Here is a 27,259-nt window from a genome sequence, read left to right on the forward strand (position 1 = left end):
GCTATGGTCCTCCAACTTTGATCAGATCCAGCCAAAATGGCAGATGATTAGGGATGGTGAAATTTATAGCTCACCAGCATCTCAAGGGCTGCAGGTTGTCTATTCCTGTTCCATTTGCCACATGGCTGTATGCCTGCTGTAATAATTTACCAGTCAAAATAGTTGTCTGTAGTCAACCTCTCGGTTTTTAATTTCTAATCTTCTTTTCCTCTCCATCCCAGTCTCATGTAACATGACACTTTTGTACCCTATGTTAATTAATCCAGACGTTTTATGAATTGCTCTGTGGAATCAGAGTAAAGGACCTCTGGACGGTTAAGTCCAGTCAAAGGTGACTATGGAGTGCGATGCTCATCTTGCTTTTCAGGCCAAGAGAGTACTTCTCTATAGAATGTGTATTTTGAAGTGGATTGAAAGGGATGTGAAAGTGTAGTAGTATAGCACTTGATACACTTGGAAACACACTTTAGGAATGATAAATGAAAACACACTTTAGGGATGATAAATGGAAACACATTTTCAGAATGATAAATTACATGTAAGAAAATAAACAGAAATTTAACTTTGAAGTTGTTATTTGCAGAACTACTTTTGATGAATCTAATGCTTTCTCTGAAAAGATTATTACTTTTGGATATTATCAATTCATGCTTTTGAGAAATGTAATTAATTCAACAGTAGCCCTATATTTCCCACAACTGCTTTTACTTTAAAGTTCTATTCTCTGGTCTTTTCCTCACCTGTATATCGTTACAATGCTAGGCTGGATTTAAACCAGAACAACATGCAGCTAAAACTGCTGACAGTGAGGGCTGTCTTTGCAAAACTAACAAGACTCTGTGTACAAGAAATGTTGAAAACGCTTTCTTTGTATTTTAAAATGTTTTGCTTATTTAAAGCATGTTTATTTTGGCCTTCAGCCAAAAACCAGACTCCCAGAATGGCTTATAACTATCAATGCTAGGATAGTACCTGTTAACAGCTTTACACTAAAAGGGACAACACAAAACGAAAAAGGGATTGGAAGGGAGAAGTGAAAGAGAAAACTCAAGCACTATTACTTGGTTAAAGAATTACTGTAATGACCAGCAAAAATAGAAAGATTTAAAGGGAAGGAGGTGCGGGGGGGGGGGTGTATTTCAGCAGAGCTAATGGAGATACCCTGCAATCCTACCTCTCTCCCTCTACTGATGAAAAGGCTGCTCTTGCAAATATAGTCTTATATTTGCTTTAATCTCTGACCTTGTTAAATATTTTCTGTGTCCAGTTGCCTCTTAGCAATTTCATTTCAGTGAATGTTACTTCTCTAATGTGGTTTGTTACTTCACACCCTCTGCTTTATAAGACTTTACTGACATATAAACTGGGATTCGAAATAACTGTGCAATAGGTTGTGTGTGCCCAAAGGGGATTGCAGCTTGTGTTTCTCCAATGCAGCTCCTCTGCCCCACACTGGATGGCAAATTGTATTTTGAACTGAAGGAACTTCCAAGAGGCACATAGAGAATCCATATTATGCTAATAAGTATAAATAATTTTAAAAAGCTGGTTGTGATATGGCCTTGATGCTTTCCGTTCAGAGGGTAGTTTAACATGCCATGATATAGCTCTTTGAAACCTCATTCCACTCCCTGATCATTCATCTTATCTGTAGCTCAGGAGTGGCTAACATGTAGCGCTTCTAATGTTAGCACTCCAACTCTCAACAGCTCCAGTGAACTTGGAGTGTAATCTAGCAACAGTTGGAGGGCATAGGTTAGCGACGCCTGCTGTAACAAAATAAAGCCTTTCTGTTTTAGACATATGAGTTAGAGAGGAGTCAACTACTGCTTTTGCTTCTTTTAATGTAACAGGGAAATGATCTACATTGGCTAGCATGTTCTTTATACGTGGCTTGCAGAAAAGCTGTCCCAACAGTGAGCAGAGGAACCGTTGAAGGAAACTATGTATCTTTAATAAGAATATTGCGCTGCTCAGGACAAAGGTAACTTCTATTTTAACAAATCAGAAAGTTTTAGAATTGATACTAATGTGTGAATTGCTATAGTAAGTAACTAGTGAGACTATTATCATGACTTAGGCATGCTCTCTGGTTGTTAGCTGTATGGGGATCAAATATAATATTTCAAGTGACTTTAATCACTTTGACTTGTTAAAAATGCTCTTGCTGGTTTGACCCTTTGTAACAACAGTATGTTTATATTTATTTCCTGTCAGATATACTGTATTTGTTTAACATTTATTTAAGTGCAGTATATCAACTAATAATACAAGCATGCATCAACAACTTAAATGTTGGCATGAATAATTTTTGTAATGAAAAAGTGATTCATTTCCATCAGCATTGTTGTTTAGCACAGCTTGTCCAAAGTTCTGTTTTCTGTACCATTTCATACTTACGCTTGAGGTGAAAAGTTTTACAGCAGAGGAAAAAAGAGGGAGATGCATTGAGTTAATCAACATGACTAATTTAGGTCCATTAATTTCACTGTAGGACTAGAATAACATGCACATGGTCACATACATGAACATTGTTGTCTGATCATGGATACTTACCAGATTAATTATAGACAGAAAGAGGGGGAATAATGGGGACACAGAACATGAGAAAGCATTCAAATCAAATTAGAGAGATAGCTGAACAAAATATAGTCAGAAGCCTGAGTTGGCTTCACTTAATCTTTACCTAGGGGACAATACAAATATGCATTTTAAGCATCTTATTTGCCATCTTTCATTAGCAGCCAAGCTAGTAACAGCTAGGTATTGGAAATTCTTAGAGGATGCAACATTGACCACATGGTATAAAGAAGGATGATAATAAGCTCTGACAGAAAAAATAACCAGTAAACTAAAAATAGCAAAGGGAATGAAACAGACACTTTTTCAGTGGACTGGCATGCTTTTATGATGTACAGTGTAAAAGAGGAAAGCATGGGACCACCTCCATATTGTAAATGATTGATGTGGTAACCGTAATTGCCATGCAAAAGCAATACAACAATTTAAGGGATGTGAGCTCTGTTATAATGTGACCTCATGTCTTCGGAAATGATGGGAGGATAGATTTTGTTCCAATACTGTTTCTTGTTGTTTTGTAATGCAAGAAATAAATAATATTTTTATAAAAAAAATATGAGAATCATTGGATTGGCATAGCGATCATAAGTAAAAGCAATTAGAATGGACAGAATAAGCAAAAATGACTTATACTTGGGTAAGTTTTTTTAATAGAAAGTTGATAAGAGAACAGGTCTTCAGTAGCAAATATGCTTAAACAGATTTTAGCATTAATATACTACAGCTCAAGAGTTTTAGCAAGACAGTTTGACCAAAAAAATTGGGGGTGGGGCAGGAGGCATGGCCAAATTTGCTTAGCAGAGTAAAGAACTAGGTGAGAGATTATCACTGAGGGGAAGAAAGAAAGAAAAAGCTAGGAAGCCAATCAGAAAGGGATACTCCAATTTGAATGAAGATTGTAAAAGGGGATAGAAGCAGAGGCATAGGAAGGTCAGTTGGTACCCAGTGCGGAAAATTTCTTGTCGTTCCCCCCCATTGATTTTTTTAAATTATTATTATTATTATTATTATTATTATTATTATTATTATTATTGCCTGCAAAAATGGTTTTACGTTATTTCATATTTTCTTACAAAGGAATGTGGATTCCTGGGCCTCTGATAACAAGTAGGCGACTATGGACAGATACTTAAACCTACAGGATGGATTGTGTTTTGGCTTGTGTTATTTTATTTATATTTATTGTTTATTTATTTAATAAAATTCATTTTAAAAAACCTGCAAAGTGGTTTACTAAAACAAAAACAAAAAAACCCACAGCAGTAAAATCAAGAAAAATTAACAATCCTACTTTAAAACATACAAAAGCTAAAATATTAAGATTAAAATTACTTCAACTTCCTAAGCATCTAGGTATGCTTGCCTAAAGAAGAATGCCTTTAGCAGGTGCCCAAAAAGTCTAGCAAGTCACATGCTTTGTTGCAATAGGCGGGGAGTTCCAAAGTGTGGGTGCTGTCACAGTAAACAATGCAGTACAGATATTATGTGGAACTTGTAGTAGTGCTTGAAACTACTGAAGGGGAGGTTTTATTTATCGTGATTTCACCATGCTCTGTATTATCTGAAAAGGAAAACATTTATTTAAAAAATAGGACTGCACAGCAGCAATCTACTCTCATCATGATCAGTGGGACTTATTCCCGAGCCAACAGTGCATAAGATGGGCTGCAATCCTATGCACCCCTTGCATCCAACTTGTACCTAAAACTCTGCATAAGCCTGCACCAGAGAATTGTAGAGTTGGAAGCGACCCCTGAGGGTCATCTAGACAAATCCCTGGGGCAATGCAGGAATCTCAACTAGACCATCCCTGACCAATGGCCATCTGTCTTTTGTTTTTCCCCTCAGCCAGGACACACAACAACAGAGACTGGAGGTGGGGGGAAAGATAAATTTTGACAATGGGGCAGATTTGTCAGGCGTGCACAGGAATAGCTTGAAGACTTTACACAGACCCCACACGGGTTTCCCCGCATGTAACGTAACAGGCAGGGAGTCAGCTCAGATAGAGAGAAAGACATTGGGGGAGGACAGGACAAAAGAGTGCCAAAGTCCACCCATTTTATCCTCTTAGGGGTGGTGGCGCTAGGGCTCTGGGAGCACCCTCCCCAAAATATTTACTTGTCTTCAATGTATTGTTACCACTGTTATTCTATAGTACAGATCCTTTTTAAATTAAGCACTTTCTCTAAAATTAAAACAGCAGAAGTAATCAGTAGCATAGATACCAAAGGAAAGGCGAGAGAATAGTCCCTAATAGATACAAGGGAGACACAGATACACGAGCACACAGAAGTAAATAATCCAGCCTCGGGGAGAGGGGTGGGAATGTACAGTTTGCTGTACTTAGCCTCAAGATGGGAGACTGAAAGGGAATAAAAAACAAAAGTCTTGTGTTTAGGAATATTTTTCTGCAAAAGCATCAGACTGATTGTCAAAAGTGTGAACTTCATTAATAGACCCTATTTAAAGGAATTGTTCAATTAGCCACAGAATTGCTTTGCTGATTTTTCTAATAATAATAATAATAATAATAATAATAATAATAATAATAATAATAATAATAATAATTTATTATTTATACCCCGCCCATCTGGCTTGGGTTTCCCCAGCCACTCTGGGCGGCTTCCAAAAGAATATTAAAATACTATAATACATCAAACATTAACATAATAACACAAACATTAACATACTATAATACATCAAACATAAACATCATCTTTTAATTACACAACTGCTTTTGGGGGTCCTACCTTCATGCAGGGGAGGTTGGGGGCAAAGGGGAGGCTGGCCTGCAGAGTGCCCAGGGTGGCACTGAGCTGCTCCTCCTGGCGCCCTGCACAGGCAAAATGGGATGGGATGGCAGCACTGCCCTTTTCCTTCACGCTCCACTTTTGGGGGCAGCAGAGGCTTTTTGGAGGGGGATTGGGGCCCAAAGGGGGTGCTCAGGACAAGCAGCAGCTTTGGCAGGCCTCCTCAGCAGCCCAGAAAGCCGGCCTATGTGCAGAAAATGAGACTAGGCCAAGTAGATTTGGCCTTGCCTTCGCCCCACCCCTAACCCAGCTGGCCAATCGGCTGTGTGTAGGGGGCAGGGTGAAGGCAAGGCAAGGCCTAATCTACTTGGCCTGGTCTCAATTTCCTCACATAGGCCAACTTTCCAGGACCCAGGAAGCCCAGTGGAGGGTAAGGCAGTAGGTCAGTTCATAAAAAAAACTTTTTTAAAATAAATAAATATGCCTGCTCTACTGAATTGAAATTTCAGCCTTCACAACATAGGAAAATGGCCAAGTAAACAACTATTTTCGTGGAGGAGGGTCAAGATATTAACTGATATGCATGAAATTTCATCTATAGCTATATAATCCCCAGTGTAGTAAGATAAGACCTTTGGAGCAGGCATTTTTTAAAAAAAGTTTTTTATGAACTGCCCTAGTAGGGCAGTAATTGTTCCTTGATAATTTGTCACCACCACCCCTCCATGATGGTACCTGGGGGGGGGTCCCCGCCCCCCCTTTCCTATGCCCCTGGATAAAAGACAATGGACTAGCTGCATGAGAAAAGGAAAGAGAGTAACTAAGTAAACGCAGGTGGAAACACTGGCTCTCAGGTGAGACCTAATACTTAAGGCAGTCTGAGATCACTTATGATTGCAAGTTAAGATACTTTCATGCATTAGAATCAATATCTCTATATGTGTTGCTTTTTCTTTGATGTGTGCTTTAGTTGTAATTATTGCTTTTAAATCCTGCTAACTTGTCTCATCTATCACTGCTTTGTATAGATGGTGGGAGGTTCTCCAATAGGGTAGTATGATCCCTGTTGGGGTCATATTATAAGATACCTTCAAAAGATTATACAACCCTATGTCATATGAGGCAATATACTATTTCGCCTACGTAGCATTTTTATAGCAATTTTCCTTAAAGTAGCCTTAAAGCTACAGGATGTTGCATAGTCTGCCATAGGACTGGCTAAGAAGCAATCACAAAATATGTGACCACCATAATTGAAGAGAGGCTATAATAGAGTTGAAAATGGAAACATCACACATGTTTTATGGGGGTAACATTGAATAAATGTTGTTCTACTTAGGGCGGGGGAGAGAACATTCAGAGGAATAGACAGCAGTGACACACAGATAGTCTTAGCTACTTAAATTTTAAAATAGGAAAGAGGCTGTCCTTCGTTTTCCTAATTAATTATTAAAGCGTTTGAAAATTAAGATTCCTTGCATATTTTCTATTGTAGTCATGCAAAGTTACATAAATCACAATCAGTTTTTAGAAAGATACTTCATAAGACTATATTTCTGATAATCTAAATGTCTTCAGTTTGATAGAATTTTTTAACAAGATGAAGAAATGGGAAGATATGGCAAATCTACCCTCCCAGTTCAGAGAACGTACCACAAGATTAGAAAGAAACTTTACAGTTTCTGCTGTAATTTTTAAGAAGTATGAACCCATTTTTCAGGATATTTTCAAGTACCCTCAAGATGACCAACCACGCCAGCAGAGAGGAAGAAAACAAAGGTATGGATTTCTTATATTAATTAAGGTATTAATACATTGTTGTTGTTTAAAAAACTAAGATTTGTATTCTGACCCCATTTAATTGGAAGTAAGTTGCGTGTTAGTTTCATTGTAACCTAAGTAAATATGTTTAGTACCTTTTGTTAGCTAACTTCTTAGGAAATGCCCTCCCCAATCCTTGCTTCGCTCATCTGCACTAGTTCACCTGTCCCCTTTCTCTGTCACCCACCATCAGTTACTCTCCTGCTTCTAAGTGTCTTTCCAGGCTTCTGACTGATGGGCAAAATTAGATGGCCATGCATACTCTCTGTATCCTTGCCCTGTTTAATGAAACAAAGAACTATGAGGACTGTAAGTGCTGCACAATCTCCCTCCTAGCCTGAAAGCTCCTGAACTGTCAATCTAGAAGGAAAAGAATAAGGAAATCTATGTGTGCAGCATTCACAATACAGCCCAGAGTGTATCTGACTTTTCTATAGGAGTGGTATATTTTTGAGATCCTTCATCGTATAAATGAAAATATAATAATTTGTTTCTTTTTATGGCGTCATTACTAAAAAGGAGACAGCCTTGCACAGTCTCTGAAGTTTTTCAGTTTTCCTGGGTGCTGTTTGTTTATGCAAAAGGTAAGAACTGATGTTTAATATTGTGTTCCATAGCCTTCATGATACTATCTTTTAAGAGGTGTGATGATAGCAATGCACCTTAATAATTGCTCCAAAGCTGTAGAATGATCTTTCTTTCATAATTGCCTCCGTTTTCATTTGGATTTTGACTTGGTTAGCTAGTCTTCTGGTTTTCCCTTTAAAAAAAAGGTGTGATTAATATGTTAGTGTAGTTGTAATATGTAATATGTTACATAGTTAGTGAGGGATGCTGTCCCTGTTTTGATGGTGTTGGTTTGTCTTTCTTTATTCAATTTTTACCCCTCCCCTCCTCACAAAGGAACCCATAGTGTTAAACACATCAGTAATAAGATTATTTGTTTAGTATTTAAAGCAAACAAACCCACAGCATCATTGTCTCAAACAATGATTTCAGGGTTTCCAAGAACAGTATCTCTCCGTCCATCAAATACTTGGGTAAAGAGGGATGTTTTTCAGTTCCTCTTGAAAGCTATTAAAAAGGAAGACTCACGTCACCAGGGAAAGCCTTCCACAAATTGGGAACCACTACTGAAAAGTTCCGTTTATTACCATTTTCATTGTGTTTTGTTTCTCTGAGCTTATTGATTTCAGTCAACCTTGCTCCCAGTTAAGTACACATAGGATTGTATCTTTAATACAGTCTTGCTTGTAGTGATGTTTGGGTATCTGAAAATTGGTTGAAAGCTCTCCCTTTTAAAGCTTGATGGGAAATAGCATAGCCATTCTTCTTGTTCTCTTTAACAAGCTTGGAATTATGGGTGTTGGCTGTTAAATGGGACCTCTGTTTTAACCTTGTGTATAGATTTATCTTAAGTGTCTCTAATTTGTCTGAAGGTATGAAGTGTCTATATAATTTGTGGAAGAGGCTTTGGTTTACACCCATTGTAGACTGTTGTCCTAACAATTCTTACACTCCTGATGGCTTAAATCAACTATAATACAAGTACAAAAAAGTTGTTGTCTAAACTGAGTATTTCTATTGGCTTTAAACATCTAGTCCTACTTTATGTGCTGCTTTATTTGTAGTAATAACTGTTGTCAAAAGGTTGACTGAGTAAATATATAACATTCGTAATCTGTTACAATGTAAGAAAATAATATGAGCATCACAGCTCATTGAGATGGAATACAGTTCCTAGAACAGTTCCTAGAATGCGTTCTATTTCAAAACCCACCATGAATTTGTTTTCAAAGGAAAAAAGAACCGTTATTTTATTGCTGAGATTCATACCAGTTGAGCAGGGGTGGGCAGAAGGTATATTGAGATCTACTGGTAGATCTCTGGATGATTTGAAGTAGATTGGCAAGGATTTCTGACTCTGTAGTTTAACATATCCCTGTGAGCTGAATTCTGATACTCAAAACAAATTTATTGACTCATAATTCGTTTCTTCTATGCCTTTTGTACCTGGCTCTGGATAGTGAATCTTGGGTTTCAAAACCAATGTAGATATTGCAACCCTGAAAACTGCCCACTTCTGCAAGTAAAGTACAGAATAATTGCTTGGACATTGAATCTAAAAAGGGAGACTGATGGAAGCAAATTGACTAGGATTATAGGGGTTAGTGTCAGAAACTACAGGACTTTTTGTCTATCTCTTTTTTATTAACCTTTTTATTTTTAAGTATTAAAGACTTGCAATTTAATGAGAACTATTAATGAGCTTCTGTCTTCTAGCTTATTATTCAGTCCATGAGAACAAATTGTTTTTTGTTGTTGTTGCAAGAATGGCAGCTACCTCCCATGGAATACTTAAGGCTTTAAAATGGGATAATGTAGCTTGTAAACTGTGAAATGGAGTTTCAAATGCACAGGCTTCATTTGCTTTTGACAAATAGCCATGGGACCTTGTTTGCACTGTTTTTGAGGGTTTCTTCTGCGTTTATCATGGCAACCACATTTCAAGGACAAGTTTGGGCTTGCCTGTGTGACCAGCTTTGCTTAAAGATAAGCACTTGCAACTTCCTTTCTCTGCACAGAAAGTAATATAGATTTATTGCTTACTACTTCTGGTGCAGATGAATTAGCCTCTTGCCTAATGTGTGCGGTAAGACAAGTGCTAAGGTACTGTAAACAAGCATAGTATTAACAATACAGTTGCTGATGATTAGTTATTCTGCTTCTCAGATTTTAAGTAATTCAGTATTATCTGTGGTTTCTTTAAGGTGGAAATGTTCTTTATTTGAGGCAGCAATTAAACAGTAGCAGTAGTCTCACTGTTTTGCTACTTAATTTTTTAAAAGGAAAATAGCAAATACGAAATTAGAGAGTAATATGGCTGAACTTTGAAATATCAGTTGTCCTAACACTCCTGCTTTGGAAGTTATTACATGTACAGTTTTTAGTTTATAGTATTACAGTATTAATGTAAATTATCTGTAATTTACATGGCAACAGTTTTAAATCTGTTGTCAGTAGGTGTCTGATCCATGCATTTACATTTATAATGTATTTACATACCTGTTCCAGTATTGCATATGCGCATGGATTAATGAACACTGTTGATGCTAAGCTGGTGCTCTTCAGATGTTGTTGGAGTACAACTCCCATTTAATTCTGACCACCACTCATTCTGACTGAGGCTGTTGGAAGTTGGAGTCCAAAACATCTAGACGGCAGCAGGTTGGAGAAGTCTAGTTTATTCTATGAGAAATTTTCTAAGGATTGCACTCATCTTGTTAAAGTTTGGAGCGCTTTTTAATCAACATTTCTTTGTAATACGTGTTAGGATATCATAACACAAATTGATTTCTAAACAGTGAGAACTTAAGTACAGTAAGAAAGGAGTAATAGTTTTACATTAACATGAAACTTCTAAAAAGGAGCATGTAATATTTCAGAATGCATTTTTATGTTTACCCAGAGGGACTACTGAACATTTCCCCATGCTTTATTTTTCAGTCAAATTTTTTTTGATAGTAACAATGAACGATGTATGTGTTTTTAAAAGATTCATGAGTAAAGGACTGTAAGGTAATATTGGTAACTGTCCAATCTTAAAATTTACAGTCATTTGCATTTTTTATTTTTTTTGGGAGAATTCTGAAATCTTCTTAAATGTAATTCAAATCTTGTTTGTAATCTCTCAGGCAATTTCCCTATGATCAGTGATGACTTAGTCAATTCCTACCATCTGTTATTATGTGTCCTCGATCTAGTCTATGGAAATGCTCTCCAGTGCCCAAATCGTAAGGAGCTTCTGAATCCTAGTTTTAAAGGTACATTTTAAAAATCTTTTTATAATGCTGCTCATGGTATGCTACAAATTCATTATTTTGAATTTTTTATTTAAAAAAAGCTTGCTTTTTTTAGTTTGGCTTTGAGTGTAGTGAACCAAATATTACACTGAAAGATTAGGTGCACCACACTGAGCGGAACTCTAAAAAGGATTAAATATAATGCAGGTTGTTCACCCTTTTGCTTTATCTGCACATTTAATGTTCTCTAACTTTGCCATAGAAAATACAGCAGGCCAAAGAACATATTGTTTATCCATACACAGGGCTGGATTGATGAAAAGTGAAGGGAGAGAAGAGCATGGTTTGTATCATAGTCTTCAAGAAACAAAAATTCCTTCATTCCTTTTGATTCACACAAAAAAGCCCAAATGTTTGCCGCAGTGACAGCGATGGTCAGTGAATGAATACTGATTTTAAACTCTGAATCATAGATTTTAGTTGAGAAAGTGTTATTTTTCATATAAATAAGTATATAGGGAATTTTCGATTTTGCCTACTGCGTCCGCTCCTTGGTGCTGATGTAGTACCTATTGCTGATGTTATTTCTGTTGTCTGGTCTTTGACTGCAATAAAGATTGATTGAGTGTTGGAAATTTTTTTCATAATAAATTTAGTAAACCTGGAACATGCAAAATACTTTTACTCCTCTCTTCCCCTCCCTACCCCCGATGCTACTTGATATCATAGGGCTGCCTGAAGACTTCCATAGTAAAGATTTTAAGGTGTTGTCTGAAACTCCTTGCATCATTGAAGAGCTCTGCTCCTTACATGATGGTTTAGTATTGGAAGCCAAGGGTATAAAAGAACATTTTTGGAAGCCCTATGTGAGGAAACTTTTTGAGAAAAAGGTATGTAACTAATTTGAAAACTTTATGCTTCATTAATGATTTGTCATTATTCCATTGCTTGCACTTAGCACTAGTTCTGTTTTCTTGTAGATTCTAAAGGGAAAGGAAGAAAATCTGATGGGCTTACTGGATCCTGGAAACTTTGGAGAAAGCTTGTGAGTTTTGTAGAACAATAGCATTGGTAGTCACAGAATTTGCTGAATACAGAGGTTCCATTAGTTTGCTTTCAATCTATCACAACATCCCTCACCGCTTAGAGCTAAGTTTTGAAGCCCACTCTATCACTGGTAATGGTATGAAATTTGCTCCTGTAAATCACCATATTTTGAACCACTCAGTTTTAGTTACTTGTGAAATCCTGGGCTATAATTTTTTAGCTTCCTCAAATGCATTTGTACCTTTTTAAGGTATTTTAAACAGGAACATCCTTGACAAATTGCCTAAATGTATGTATGTGTTTATGTGGGTGTGTATGTATGTATGTACAGTGGTACCTCGGTTTAAGAACAGTCCTGTTTACGAACGATTCGGTTTACAAACTCCGCAAAACCAGAAGTAGTGTCCTGGTTTGCAAACTTTACCTCGGTCTCAGAACAGAATCCGAACGGTGGAAGGGCACCAGCAGCAGGAGGCCTCATTAGGGAAAGCGTGCCTCGGTTTAAGAACAGTTTCATTTTCAGAACGGACTTCTGGAACGGATTAAGTTCGTAAACCGAGGTACCACTGTGTGTGTGTGTGTGTGTGTGTGTTTATTAAATTTCTATCCCACCCCTTCTTCCAATCATCCATTTGCCTTTGAATGTGCACCAAGGTCCCAAGATTAGTTGAGTTTTCCTAGCTCTCTTTTCACCTTGAAATATTAAAAGTCCATGGTTGGACCGTAGTTTTCTTTCTGTCTCCCCCTTTTCCTTTAACCCCCAAAAATCTGCTTCTAGGGGTTGGGAGATTTGGGGTGTGGTGAAGAGGGTTGCAGATATCTCCTCCCCACCCCCTTCCTCTACATTAACAAATGATCAACTTAAGATCCAAATCATTTCCCATGTTTGCATTATCATAACTTGGTTCAAGATGAAGCTGGGGGATGAACAAGCGTTTTGTCCAAACATGTAGCTGCTGGACCCTGGCTTAATATCTTGGCTTCAGTTACATTTAATGGAAGACTTCTTGGTTTGATTGCTTGCCTGGGGAAGCAAGGAACAAGGCATCTGCATATGCACCTGAAAGGTTAATCCATATCTTGGCTTCATAAACTAGAGAGGTGATAATCTGAGCAGAGCAGTTCTGTCAGCAGTTTCATCTTATACAGTTAGATATCTGCTGGTTACTTTATTATATTTTGATAGTTCTCAGTAGGGCTTTTTTCAACTGGAACTCACCAGAACCCAGTTCTGGTCCCCCTCCATTGTCATTACAGTGGTACCTCGTGTTACGGACGGGATCTGTTCTGGAGGGCCGTCCATAACATGAAATGCCCGCAACTCAAAGCACTGTGTCTGCGCAGGCGTGCGGCGCAATTTGGCGCTTCTGCGCAGGCACGAGCAGCGAAACCCGGAAGTAACCCATTCCAGTACTTCCAAGTTGCCGCGGGACATAACGCAAAAAGATGCAACATGAAGCGGACGCAACATGAGGTATGACTATAAGAGAACAAGAAGGGGTGTTCATGGTGAGTTCCGGCACCTCTTTTTCTAGAAAAATAGTGCTGATTCTCACTATTTAGATTGATGCCATAACAAAAGTCTCATTTTTAATTATTATTTTGAGGAAATAAATGTTGGCTTAGTAGTTACACTTTGTAAAAGTTACCATAGAAGGAATCAAAGATCCAACAATTTTCTGTGGTAAAACTGTAGAAGTTCTAACCCTGTTTGACTTTTCTCATGACAGAAGTGAAAAGGCCTAGGAAGACCCTTTTTACTGAAACGCTTCCCTCTGTTCTGTTGCAGTCACTTATATTTTGAGTACTCAACACTGTTTATCTCTCCCCCCCCCCCCACACACACCCAAATATAGCAAAGCCATCAACAAGGCCTATGAGGAGTACATATTGTCAGTTGGAAATCTAGATGAGCGAATATTTCTTGGAGATGATGCAGATGAAGAAATAGGAACCTTGCGTAGATGCTTAAATACAGCCTCAGGCATGGAAACAGCCAAAAGAGTTCAAGTGAAATATAATCTGCAGGAGCATTTTGAACGAGTGAGTATAGTGTGGTCTGTCGTGTGTTCTATTGGTGAGTTGTTGTCTGTCCTTAGAACAGTCATAGTAGCTTATTGCCCATGGTCAGTAGGTGACAGAATTATATCTCTGGATGTATTTGTGTTGCTCTGGTGCATTTCCAGGCCCAAATCAAAGTAAAGGTTTTAAGCTTTACAGTAATAACTTTAAGATCTTCTGCTGTGCTCACCCTCAGGTTGGCAAGGTGGGTTGCCAGGATGGAAATGCACTTCTTTATGCTGGTCCCACGGCCATGCTGGCCCTTCCATTGGGCCAGCACCAAATCTCTATGTTGCAGACTTCAGGGAAGGACCTGAAGATGTACCTACTCCAGATATGATGCTTGTTAACCAAGTGAGGGTCTAACTCGGGCTTCCTCAAACTTGGCCCTCCCAAATGTTTTTTGGCCTATAACTCCCATGATCCCTAGCTAGCAGGACCAGTGGTCAGGGAGGATGGAAATTGTAGCCTCAAAACATCTGGAGGGCCGAGTTTGAGGAAACCTGGTCTAACTGAATTACATTCTCTCCAGTTTTGTTAAGTGTTGATTTGTAGCATTTTGAAGTTTTAATTTTGTAATACCTTTGTCTCTTATTTTGCTTGTAAGGTCTTTAGATGGGCTTTGACCCAGAAAAGCGGCCTAAAAATATTTTAAATCATGAAATAATTATTTTTTATGTAATCATTGTAGTAACTTCAGTTCTTAAAATATTTTCATGTTGCTGCTGTTTAGGCAAAATCCTTTAGAATAGCAACACCTCTTACTGGTCGAAAGTATATAAAGGAGAGCGACCCGTGTACAAGTCCTATTTCCATAGCCACATACAGCTTGACCCGACTTCATACAATGCTGACAGGCCTGAAAAATGCCCCTAGTGAAAATCTTGAGCAGATTTTCAGGTTAGTAGAATCACTGCTTTGAAATGAGTTGGTCTAATCTTCCTGGAACATTACAGACCAGAAAGCCAAATATAGAAGAGAAGATTTTTTAGAATACTTGAAGGAGTTTGATATTATATTACTTCAGAATACATAGTATTGTGATCACAGATGCATGAACAGCTTTGTCATTTCCCCCCTCTCTCCATTTGTGCAGAGATACAGTTCTCTGGAGTAATTACCTTTTAAGATTACATGTAGCCTCTTTGTGTATAAGAAAGCATACACTGTGTTCTTCTTATGCTCCCCTGTTCATGGATGAAATAACGATACCTATTTTTTTAACTGGCATTGAATGGTATTTCATTACCATGGTAAATCAGTTTATTTGTTGGAAATGCAACACGACAAAATGTAATAAAATTAGCAAAGCTAAACATGCAGAGTTCCATCTTGTGGTGGCATTTCATGCTAGTCCTACTCAGAGCAGACCCATTGAAGATAATGGACTAGGCTAACATAGGTTTGTTAGTTTCAGTAGGTCTACCCTAAGTAGACCCTGGCTGAAGGCAGTATGTTAAAAATAAAATAATTCTATGAACAATGGCTGGATAAAAGTGGTATTACTTCATAGTGTTCTGAAAAACCATATCACCCCTTTCTTCTTAATTTACAAAAAAAAAAAAAAATTGTCTTTTTTTTCTGGCCAGGGCTTGTTCCAGGGATCCTTCTTTGTCAATTGCCAACAGGGTGAAAGAAATGCATGACATTTATTGTCAGAGAACACCGTCACAGGGAGAACCTGGTAGCTTCTCTAAAGGTAAGGCCATACATATATAAAGCAACTTCCATTGTGTTCTGATATTTCCAGTGATCCCTGTACACAGTGCAGCTAGTATTTGAAAGTTGCCTGGCCTTTGAACATGTGTTCTGTCCGAAATCTGAACCATCTGGAAATAGTGCAGCATAGCCTTATAAGAACATGTTTGTAATTTCTATTTGTTTCAAGGGATTTAAAAGTAATTGTTGTTGTTTGGAAGCATTCCCCTACCCCATTATGATTCTTTTTAATGGCAGCTGACGAAATCTAGCCCCAAGTCTTGAATTTCTTTTCTTAATGTGCAGAAATTGTTGGAAAACACTTTCGTCTTGCTGAGGTCCTTTATTATAAGGTATTGGAGTCTGTCATTGAGCAAGAAAAAAGAAGACTAGGAGATGCTGATTTATCTGTAAGTAAGTCAGAATAGTTCGCATAAATTTTCAACATTTTTTATTTCAAAAGAAACTAATACAAAATGAAATACTTACCTACAATAAGAATTATGGTAATCAGTCCATAAGCTGGCACCAATTTAGTCATTGTTTTCTGCAGGGTCTTTAAGATTGCCTAACCTCGTAGTTTCTGTAAACATAATGTTAAACTAATGATATTTCTGTTGCCTTGAGATCAAAGCAGTTTATCCTCTTCTATGCAATAGTATAACCTCTCCTCCAGAGAAATTGCTATGTGAGTTGCACTCTCCATGACAGTGAATAAAATGGTCATTTTAAAATGCTCATATATAAACCTTGGCAGTATTAAAAACATTTAATATTGTTGACAGGTATTGTTATCCCAGTTCTCCCAGAATAACCAACAGACGCTGGCTGCATGATAAATCCATTGCCCAGAAGGGATCTGTCTTTATAAGTGGATGAGACCTGTGAGGTGTGCATATTCCCCAACAAAGAAATGCTGCCTTCCTAAATTAAAATTAAATGAGGAGTCTGTGTGTGCAAGAGATTCATGAACATGGGTCTTCCTGTCCTATTGATTGGCCATAACTGTGAGGTTTAGGAACGAGTGATAGAGATGCATAACTCAGACATTTTCCTTTGCCTGCTCAGTGTCAACTTCCACCTTACTGGTGCAAATTAGTTAGTGGCAAATTACCGTATTTTTTGCTCTATAGGACACACTTTTTCCCCTCCAAAAATGAAGGGGAAATGTGTATGCGTCCTATGGAGCGAATGCAGGCTCCTTGGCTTCGCTGCGACGCGCCTGACCTGAAAGCCGGAGGAGGAACAGAAGGGTCTCCTTCTGTTCCTTCTCCAGCTTCGCTGAAGGGTGCTGCGCCTTCTCCCTCTCTGCGCAGCGCCTCTCCTGTGAAGGAGAGGCGCTGCGCAGAGAGAGAGAACTGTGCAGTGCCCCTTCAGCGACGCGCCTGTCCTGGCTTCTGCCTTAGCCCTGCGCAGCCTCTTCGGGCAGGGGAAGCCTTCATCCCGCTGCTCTGAAGAGGCTTGGTGCGGTTATCCCAGAAGCCAGAACAGCCACACGGTATCCCAGAAGCCAGATCCCTCTTGCTGTTCTGGCTTCTGGGATTCAGAATAATTTTTTCTTGTTTTCCTCCTCCCAAAACTAGGTGCGCCCTATGGTCCGGTGCGCCCTATGGAGCGAAAAATATGGTATAGCGTGTTAGATTTTTTTTAAAGGACTTGCTTGAATAAAGAAATGCTTTTTGCGTTTTTATGCTGAACTGATTGAATTCTTCACTGTACAACACTTTTTCTATCCTAGGGGATTCTGGAGCATGATGTGTTTCACAGATCTCTCATGGCTTGCTGCCTTGAGATAATTATTTACTCTTACAAAGCAACTGATAGTTTCCCATTCATCGCCGATATATTTGATGTTCCTGCCTTTCACTTTTATAAGGTGAATTCTTTTTTACCATTTGCTCTGACTTCTAAAAGTCAGCAAGGAAAATGTTATAATTTACTAAGAAGTTAACACCTTTTAATTTTTAAAAATGCTATTGAATTTCATAGTAGTTTCAAAGACATAGCAATGTATGTTTGTTTAAACTTGCAATATTTGTTATAGGTGATAGAGATTCTGATTAGAGCAGAAGATGGCCTTTGCAGAGAGGTAGTGAAGCACCTCAATCACATTGAAGAGCAGATTTTAGAAAGTCTGGCATGGAAAGTGGAATCACCATTGTGGGACAAAATCAAAGAAAATGAAAATAAAGTTCCCACATGTGAGGAGGTAAAATATGGGGCTTATCTGCCGTGTGTGTATATACTTCTTTATTTAGTACTTGGGAATTTATTCTGCCTGTTTAACCAAAATGGGAAGGATTTAGCCTCCGTTCATCAGCTGAGAAGCAGAGGGCTGACTCCTGTTTTTGCAGTCTGTCTGAATTGAACCCCACACACCTGTCAGTCAGATTCTAAGTCCAGCCTGCGGAGAATTACCACCAACTTAACCCTAAACCAGCACTATCCAACCTATTAGCCTATGGAAGTTTCAGGCTACAACTCCCATCATCCTTGATGTTTGGCCATTCTGACTGGGGCTGATGAGAGCTGTGGTCAGCACTCATTGCCCCTCTCCCCTACCCCATTCCTCTACTGAGGCAACTCCTTTACAACTGTCTGCAGTGTCTGCCAGCAGTGCTTTTTCTTGTAGTCAGTGAAGCTATTTAGGATGCTATTCAGGTGTTCAGCCAATTCTACATTAAAACTGCCAGCAGCTTAGCCTCTATTAATATAATGGGCACAACCATCCCTTGAGTCTTCATGCCCTGCTATTGGTCAGTAATGGGTCCTCCTTCCTTTAGACATCATTTGATTGTTCGGTATCTCATTTTCTTTGCCCAGTGAGAGCAAGAGGGTGAGTGAAATGGGGGGAGACTATTTGGCAGCGGGCTCATCATAAAGGTTTAAGCAGACTTTCATGCAGATCCAGCTCGTTATCCCTCACTACTTTCTGCAAGAAAACACTGAACCAGCAATTTTTAAGAAAATCTGAATATGTACATTAAGTAAAGAACTATTCCCCTCCAATGTGTCCAACTGATCTAGTTCTATTAGAATGTCAATGAAGTCTGTCACAGCAGTCTAGGATTATTACTGGAGTTTCTGGCTCCTGCATGAAGTAACTAGAAAACAGATTACCGTATTTTTCGCCCTATAAGACGCACTTTTTCCCCTCCAAAAATGAAGGGGAAATGTGGGTGCGTCCTATGGGGCGAATGCAGGCTTTCGCTGAAGCCTGGAGAGCGAGAGCGGTAGGTGCGCACCGACCCCTCTCGCTCTCCAGGCTTCGCGGACCTCTCCTCAAGCAGCGGGAATGTTCCCGCTGCTTGGGGAGAGTTGCCGGCATCCCGAAGCCTGCGCGCGCTGATCTCAGCGCGTCCAGGCTTCGCGGATCTCTCCCCAAGCAGCGGGAACGCTCCCGCTGCTTGGGGAGAGTTGCCGGCATCCCAAAGCCTGCGTGCGCTGATCTCAGCGCATCCAGGCTTCGCGGATCTCTCCCCAAGCAGCGAGAACGTTCCCGCTGCTTGGGGAGAGTTGCCGGCATCCCGAAGCCTGCGCGCGCTGATCTCAGCGCGTCCAGGCTTCGCGGATCTCTCCCCAAGCAGCGGGAACGTTCCCGCTGCTTGGGGAGAGTTGCCGACATCCCGAAGCCTGTGCGCGCTGATCTCAGCGCATCCAGGCTTCGCGGATCTCTCCTCAAGTAGCGGGAGCCACCGCTGGGCTCCCACGGCTTGCAGAGAGCTGCCTGTTTGGGGGCTGGGGTCGGGGGAAGCTCGGGCTGCCCCAGCCCCGCGCCTTTGGGGGGAAATATTTTTTTTCCCTTTATTTCCCCCCAAAAAAACTAGGTGCGTCTTATGGGACGGTGCGTCCTATAGGGCAAAAAATACGGTAATCGTGTTTATTTAACTGGTACTGTGGCTGCAGTCTTGTACAGTGGTGCCCCGCAAGATGAACGCCTCGCAAGACGGAAAACCCGCTAGACGAAAGGGTTTTCCATTTTGGAGGCGCTTCGCAAAACGAATTTCCCTATGGGCTTCCTTCGCAAGACGAAAGCCCACAGGGAAATCTCCGGGACAGCGGGGAAGGGCAGCGCGTCTTCCCCACTGTCCTCGGACCTCCTCCGAAGGCTGGCGGTGGGGCGGAGAGACCTCCTCCCGCCGCCAGCCTTCAGAAGGCTGTTCCAAAGCCTGGCGGTGGGGCGGAGAGACCTCCTCCCGCCGCCAGGCTTCGGAAGGCTCCTCCGAAGGCTGGCGGTGGGGCGGAGAGACCTTCTCCCCGCGCCAGCCTTCGGATGGCTGTCCTGAAGACTTGCGGTGGGAGGAGGGTTTTCCTTCCCACCGCCAACATTCAGAATGCTGTTCTGAATGTTGGCGGTGGGGAGGAGAAACCCTCCTCCCACCGCAAGCCCCGGGAACAGAGGAGAAGCGCTGCACCCCTTCCCCTCTGTTCCCGTACCTGTCCTGAAGGCTTGCGGTGGGGAGAAAAGCCCTTCTCCGCACCGCCAGCCTGGCAAGCGGTTTCCATAGGAACGCATTAATTGATTTTCAATGCATTCCTATGGGAAACAGTGCTTCGCAAGACGAAAAACTCGCAAGAAGAAAAAACTTGCGGAACGAATTAATTTCGTCTTGCGAGGCACCACTGTACCACCTTCCTGTGAGTAAGTACCATTGAATTAAATGGGACATGCTTCTGAGAAGACATGTATAGACATGTATAGTAGACAGTAAGGCACAGATCAGATGTCATGTTTCTAGATATCTCAACCATGCTATGAGATTGTGTGCTTTCCTGATCCTACATGTTTATTTATTTAAATAAATGTATGGTCTCTTAAAGGGACGCGGGTGGCGCTGTGGGCTAAAGCCTCAGCGCCTAGGGCTTGCCGATCGAAAGGTCGGCGGTTCGAATCCCCGCGGCGGGGTGCGCTCCCGCTGCTCGGTCCCAGCGCCTGCCAACCTAGCAGTTCGAAAGCACCTTCGGGTGCAAGTAGATAAATAGGTACCGCTTACCAGCGGGAAGGTAAACGGCGTTCCGTGTGCTGCGCTGGCTCGCCAGATACAGCTTTGTCACGCTGGCCACGTGACCCGGAAGTGTCTCCGGACAGCGCTGGCCCCCGGCCAATAGATGTGAGATGGGCGCACAAACCCCAGAGTCTGTCAAGACTGGCCCGTTCGGGCAGGGGTACCTTTACCTTTACCTTTATGGTCTCTTAAAAAAAAGGAAACGGGTCACATTAAAATCCCCCATCCCAGTTTGCTTATAACTGGAATTTTCTATTCTATTTAGATCCCAACTTACTAGTGTTACAGCTTCCCGGGGTTTTCCAACACTGTTGTTCAAATCTCGGCTTGTAGGCAAGTCTGGGGCACCATTAGCCACAGTTTGCACTAGATTAAAACCATGATTTGGAGCAGTTTGGGTAAATGGTAACTCCTGTTTTGGACATAACAGTGGAGGTTAAAAAAATCAACAAGAAGCAGCAGGGAGAAAAAACTCTAAAAGGCCACAAAATGTTCTTCTAATGGCTGACCTGGACTACAGAGAGCAACATTTTTTAAGAGGTTTTGCAAGGATAAAAAATGCATGAATCTTGTGTTTTTAGGTAATGCCATCTCAGTATTTTGAAAAGTCAAATGGGAACAGTGTGGCAGGTTCCCCTTTAACCCCAAGGAGACTGAATGAGATTCGTGCTGAAACTGGAACACTGGGAAAGGGTAAGATTTATTCAGCTTATCACAAGGTGCATCTTGTCTCAGTGTTTGCACATCAAGAATATTACTACTTACTACTTAAACACCACCTCATATTGGGGAAAAGGCCTGAGGATGATAATAATCAGCTGTGAGTTACATTGGCGTGTTCACAAGGAGCATTCTCTTCCATGAAATTGACATAGTAAAATAATCTGACAACCTTGCCACATACAAAATGTACATGAGCCCTTAATCTGATGTTTTGAGTGGGATTAAACTTTTAACAAGAAGGCATTGGATTACATGCACTTCTCCCCCCGCTTTCTTTGTCAATCTGCAGGCCTTTCATCTTCTCCAACCACGCTTTATGAGAGATACAGCTCTCCGACAAGTAACCCTACGAGGAGAAGGCTCTTTGTTGATAATGACCCCCCTACTGAGGCCACTCGGACTCCTGTGAGGGTCTCCCAGCAGCCCGTGATCAGTACAATGTCTGTTCAGAACGTCTCCACAGAAACAATACCTGTCACTCCTGTGCCTGGGCAGACTTTAGTAACTGTAGCGACCGCAACTGTGACTGCAAATAATGGACAGACAGTTACAATACCGGTACAAGGTAAGGAGGATGCATGGTCTTTGCAAGATGTAGGAAATAACCACTATGGTGGCTCCCAGTGCCATCGTTGGGGTGAGGATTGTAGTGAAGTGGGTGAATCAGCTGTGTATCTGAAGAAGTGTGCATGCACACGAAAGCTTATACCAAGAACTAACTTAGTTGGTCTTTAAGGTGCTACAGGAAGGAATTTTTTTATTTGGGTGAATCATATAATTGAAGAGTTTGAAGGTACCCCTTCTCACTAGGGACCCTCTTAGGAGTTCCTCCACCCTCAGAAGGGGGGGGGCGGTGGTGAGTGGCAGCCCAGAAGAGAGCATACTCTGTGGAACCCCTAAATAGTGGAATTCCCTCCCACAAAAGTATGTTTGCACCTTCTACCATATAATGAAGGTGCAACTTTTAACCCTGACCTTTGACACTTGAGGTAGCTATTTTTAGACCAGGGTGAGAGGGTCTGTAGGGTAGAAGTAAGAGAGTAAATAGTGTCCCCAAAATTCAGACTTCCCAGTACGCAAGCTACTTTCAGCCCCAGAAACAAATTGGCTTCCCCCCTTTTTCTCAAAGTTCAGTATGTACATATTCATATACTTCCCTAAGTAGTAGGCACCTTTTGTTCCAATTGTTTCTCGATTTTCTCCCAGCTGTCCATTTGCAGCATTTCTTTGCTCTTCCTTTTACAGGCATTGCCAATGAAAATGGAGGAATAACTTTCATTCCAGTCCAGGTCAACGTAAGTGGGCAGGCCCAGCCACTGCCCAGTTCCATCCAGCCTCTCAGTGCCCAGACCCTTGCTGGGACTCTCAGTACTCAACAAATGACTGGCACAGCCCTTCAGTTACAAGGCCAGTTCCAGCAGATTGCCCTTCCCGGAGAGCGACAAAAGCAGCAAATGGGCAGTAGCAGTGCTAAGTCCAGGAAGGCCGGCTCACTCGCACTCTTCTTTAGAAAGGTACATCCAGCATAGAAAATCACATGTGTCACTACAGTGCTGACTTGGCTGGAAATCCAAGCTTTCTTTCTTAGGGTAAGAACATCCTCAGACAGGGAGATGTGTATGATAAACTCAGACCATTTTTTTCTAAGTCTACTCTGCCCATCGTAAATAAGAGTTCAAAATCCACATTGTTCTAGCTGATTTTACTGCAACATTCCTCAGTCCTCAGTCATGTTCAGACATATTAGTTTGAACTTCATGCAATCTCTTACCTTTTATGATGGTGATTTAGAATAGGTTGTTGTGCTTCTCACATTTATACAGAGTACCACCCCATGACTGCTTCTGATTGATTGATTGATTGATTGATTGATTGATTGATTGATTGATTGAATCGAATCTGCAAAGGGCATTTTTGGCTGCCAACCAGCCAGATGTTCTCCTAGAAAGGGATGCCTCTCTTCTTCCCAACCCATTTTTCCACCCCCATAGCATTCCCTGGCTTTACATTCCTGTTAAAAAGGGGGCTTTGTTCTTCCTTGCTTGCTTTCCAGCCACCTTTTTGAAAAATAATAGTTGAAGTGAAATTTTGTTGATAAAATTGGGTATATAAGCTTAAGGAATACAACTCACATATGTTAGGTTTGTGACCATAGTAAAGCATTGTTTTTATAATAGGCATCAACATTTTTTGTATCAGTTCCAATGTTCATTACAGTCTATTGACTAAGAAACAAAAAGTACAAAATAGAAAACCCAGCCTCAGTAGAACCCGTTATTAACACTACTCACTCCTGAACAGGCTGGCTATTGCTCAGGCAGGTCAACTTTAGACAACTGCTTTATGTTCAAGCATATTATTGATAAACATGTCTTGCAATTCCAGCTAAATATTTATGTGGCTTTCATTGATTTGAAAGCTGCTTTCAATTCTATCTTTTGGGAGCAAACTATAATCAATGGGAGTTTGTATGCAGCTTTTCAAATGCATAATGGTGCTATATTCTGGCAAATCATTGCGAGTTAGAATAAATGGAGGGCATCCATCTGACACTGTTCCAGTTACAAAAGGAGTAAGACAATGATGTCTACTTGCCCCCCTTCAATATATTTATAAATGATGTAGCTGAGTTTCTAAGAGGTGAGCACTGTTTTCCAGTAAAAATCAGAAATATTTAGTCCTCCTTTATGCAGATGATGCAATCCTGATTTCCTGCACCCAATTGGGCTTGCACAGACTGCTGAATTGGTTCAGCTTGTATTGCAAGAATGAGCATCTTACAATAAATTCCCCAAAAACAAAAGTTATGTATGATATTTGGCAAATCCAAGAAAACTCACAATTGGTCCCTCAATGGAAATACACGGGAGCAAGTATTCTCTTTTAAGTATCTCAGTGTGGTCTTTCAGTGGACAGGGAAATGGTCTGCACAGGCAGGTCCACTCAAGCACCCTATTAGCTGTTAGAACTTGAAATGGACTATTACAATTCCACCTTACAAAAGGGGGCAACTTGGTTCAGCCTACTTTAGAACTTTGTAAGACTAGGGTGTTGCCAAAGTTGTTATTTGAAGCACCACTGTGGGCCATGACTAATTTAGATCACTGGAGATAGTGCAGAACAAATTTTTACAACCTCTATCTTTCTTAGGAACTCCTTTATGTTGGCCCGTCCAATTTGCTAATGGAAGGACATTTAGTCTTGTCTGTGTAAAGGCTATCATTTTAACATTTGGTAAATCTACCTTGGCAGAGATGGATACAGTGGAATAAAAAAAAGCATAAATTTGTTAGATTGACAAATCCTGATCCCAAAAGGGAAGGTTGTCTTTTGCAAAGACTTGTTTTTTGTTGTCTGATGTAGAGAGGTATATATACTTTAGAACATCCACATATCTTGCCACGGCTTTACAAACTTGTCTAATAAAACTTAAAGGGGGAATGGGAAATGATTTATCTTCTAAAGGTCAAGAAGTAAAAATGTAAACCACTACAGTGGTACCTTGGTTTACAACCATAATCTGTTCCGGAGGTCTGGTTATAAACCAAAATAGGTTGTAACCCAAGGCACGTTTTCACCAATGTGGCCTCAAAAAAAAAAAAATGGTTGTAATTTTTTAAAAAGGGGTTGTAATCCAAAAAATGGGACACACACTTCCAGGTTTGACGTGGTTGTAATCCAAGACAGTTGTAATCCAAAGCAGTTGCAAACCAAGGTACCACTGTATTAGTAGTAGTATTCTTGTTATCATCATTTTTATGTGTGTAATGGCTGTTTGCTAAACACAATAAACCAAACTGACTAACAGGGACTAACAGTCATAGCAGTTCTGAGAAGGAAATGACAACATTCAGACATTTTGCCACTTGTTTGGTAATGATTTATTACCCCTTTCAAGGAAGATACTTCAAAAGGGTCTCTTTGAATTAACCAAGAAACTTCATCTTAAGAATTATGCATTTTCTTAACTCCATTATAAAATCCATAGTCAAAATAAAAAAATTCCTTCCTGTAGCACCTTAAAGACCAACTAAGTTAGTTCTTGGTATAAGCTTTCTTGGTATAAGCTTGGTATAAAGCTTATACCAAGAACTAACTTAGTTGGTCTTTAAGGTGCTACAGGAAGGAATTTTTTTATTTTGACTATGGCAGACCAACACGGCTACCTATCTGTAAATAAAATCCATAGTAATAGAACAAACAACAGATGGTTTCAGTCTCTGAATGTTTACAGCACCTATCCTTGATAGGATCGTTGGAGGGTAAAACATTAAAACAGAACAACAAAATGTTCTCTTACACTTGGTTTAGTTGGAAAATTTAGATATGGCATACGTTTGTTAAAAATACCAAGGTAGGACCAGTGACCTTAGTGTACATGGTTCATTAACAGATATGAAACACAGAATTCTATAAACACCTAATATAGGGTAATTCTGACAGTCTCCTCTCTGTATTAGGTATTCCACTTAGCAAGCATCCGTCTGCGGGATCTCTGTCTTAAACTGGATATTTCGGATGAGCTGAGGAAGAAAATATGGACATGTTTTGAATTTTCGCTGGTACAGTGCTCTGAACTCATGATGGACCGGCATTTAGACCAGCTCTTAATGTGTGCCATTTATGTAATAGCAAAGGTAATGGTTCACAAAAGGTACATTTTGAGGGGGGTGCTAAATAACTTGAAAGAAGAGAGATCTAGTTATGGCAATGAATCCCCCTATTGTGTTTTAGGTTACAAAAGAAGACACATCGTTTCAGAACATCATGCGCTGCTATAGGACCCAGCCACAAGCTAAGAGCCAAGTAAGCAGGTTTTTCATTTGTTGGTTGGTTTTAAACCAGTATGCATTAATGATCTTTCTTCCTTCTCATTTCACCATTTAAAGATTTTGCTAAATATAAATCAAATAAAACACGATAAATCAGATCCCAGTCAACTGAGGGCACTGGAAAGCTTTCCAGGTCCCTACCCCACCTGCCCCCCAGAAAGTCCACATCAGTGTAGAACACCCACTGAATATAGTGACCCTAAGTTAGTCGTGCCCATTAATTTCAATGGGTCTGACTATGTGCAGTGCATACAGAAATTACCGTATTTTTCTCTATAACACGCAGATTTTTTCTCCTAAAAAGGAAGGGGAAATGTCTGTGCGTGTTATTGAGCGAATGTGTGGTCCCTGGAGCCCAAAAATCAAATCGCGCTTCATGGAGAAGGGAAACCTGAAAAGAGGAAGTTGCTCCTTTCCTGCATTCTGCCTCAGGGTCTTACTGCCCACCCTTCTCTGTTTCGTTGCTGTGTTTGCTGAAACGGAACAAAGAGCAGGGAAAGCCCCTCCCCTCCAGGCAAGCAGAGGGGAAAGCAGAGTGTCGTTCCTTCCTCTCTGTGCTCCGGTGCTGCTGAAAACATGCAGGTGGGAGAGAGAGACAGAGAGAGAGAGAGAGAGAGTTGGCTGGCTTGGGTGGGTGCGTGGGGGAAACTTTTGCCTTCCTTTCCTCCCTCCCGTTACACCCCACTCCTGCATTCTTAGCCCTGCTGTGTTTTTCCTTCCCTCCCCACTTAAAATGTGGTTAAAAAGCATGGATCCACATGGATCCTTAGGATTTTTGCACTGGGTCACCCCAAATTCACCATCAGAGCACATAGCATGTCCATGGCTACAGCCTGCCCCCCAAAAATCATGCACCCACTGTTGCCTGGGGCTGCAATGGTGCAAAAATGTGGTTAAAAAGCATGGATCCACATGGATCTTTGCATTGGGTCACC

At 40.6% G+C, this 27,259-nt stretch overlaps 1 protein-coding gene across 1 annotated transcript in view; it reads left to right on the forward strand.

Annotated features, from left to right (window-relative positions):
* Positions 1 to 27,259, forward strand: part of RBL2 (RB transcriptional corepressor like 2) — a 33,135-nt gene that overhangs the window by 1,244 nt on the left and 4,632 nt on the right. Inside the window, exons 2-18 of the mRNA XM_081201127.1 lie at positions 1,854 to 1,984; positions 6,912 to 7,112; positions 7,674 to 7,738; positions 10,850 to 10,978; positions 11,687 to 11,847; positions 11,938 to 12,002; positions 13,861 to 14,047; positions 14,799 to 14,965; positions 15,655 to 15,764; positions 16,070 to 16,173; positions 17,502 to 17,639; positions 17,808 to 17,972; positions 21,351 to 21,462; positions 21,782 to 22,057; positions 22,738 to 23,006; positions 25,953 to 26,129; positions 26,227 to 26,298. Of these exons, the coding sequence (XP_081057253.1) occupies positions 1,854 to 1,984; positions 6,912 to 7,112; positions 7,674 to 7,738; positions 10,850 to 10,978; positions 11,687 to 11,847; positions 11,938 to 12,002; positions 13,861 to 14,047; positions 14,799 to 14,965; positions 15,655 to 15,764; positions 16,070 to 16,173; positions 17,502 to 17,639; positions 17,808 to 17,972; positions 21,351 to 21,462; positions 21,782 to 22,057; positions 22,738 to 23,006; positions 25,953 to 26,129; positions 26,227 to 26,298 (2,529 nt within the window). The remainder of the gene's footprint in view (positions 1 to 1,853; positions 1,985 to 6,911; positions 7,113 to 7,673; positions 7,739 to 10,849; positions 10,979 to 11,686; positions 11,848 to 11,937; positions 12,003 to 13,860; positions 14,048 to 14,798; positions 14,966 to 15,654; positions 15,765 to 16,069; positions 16,174 to 17,501; positions 17,640 to 17,807; positions 17,973 to 21,350; positions 21,463 to 21,781; positions 22,058 to 22,737; positions 23,007 to 25,952; positions 26,130 to 26,226; positions 26,299 to 27,259) is intronic.

The sequence above is a fragment of the Podarcis bocagei genome (assembly GCF_964188305.1).
Source record: "Podarcis bocagei genome assembly, chromosome: 7".
NCBI classification, from domain to species: domain Eukaryota; kingdom Metazoa; phylum Chordata; class Lepidosauria; order Squamata; family Lacertidae; genus Podarcis; species Podarcis bocagei.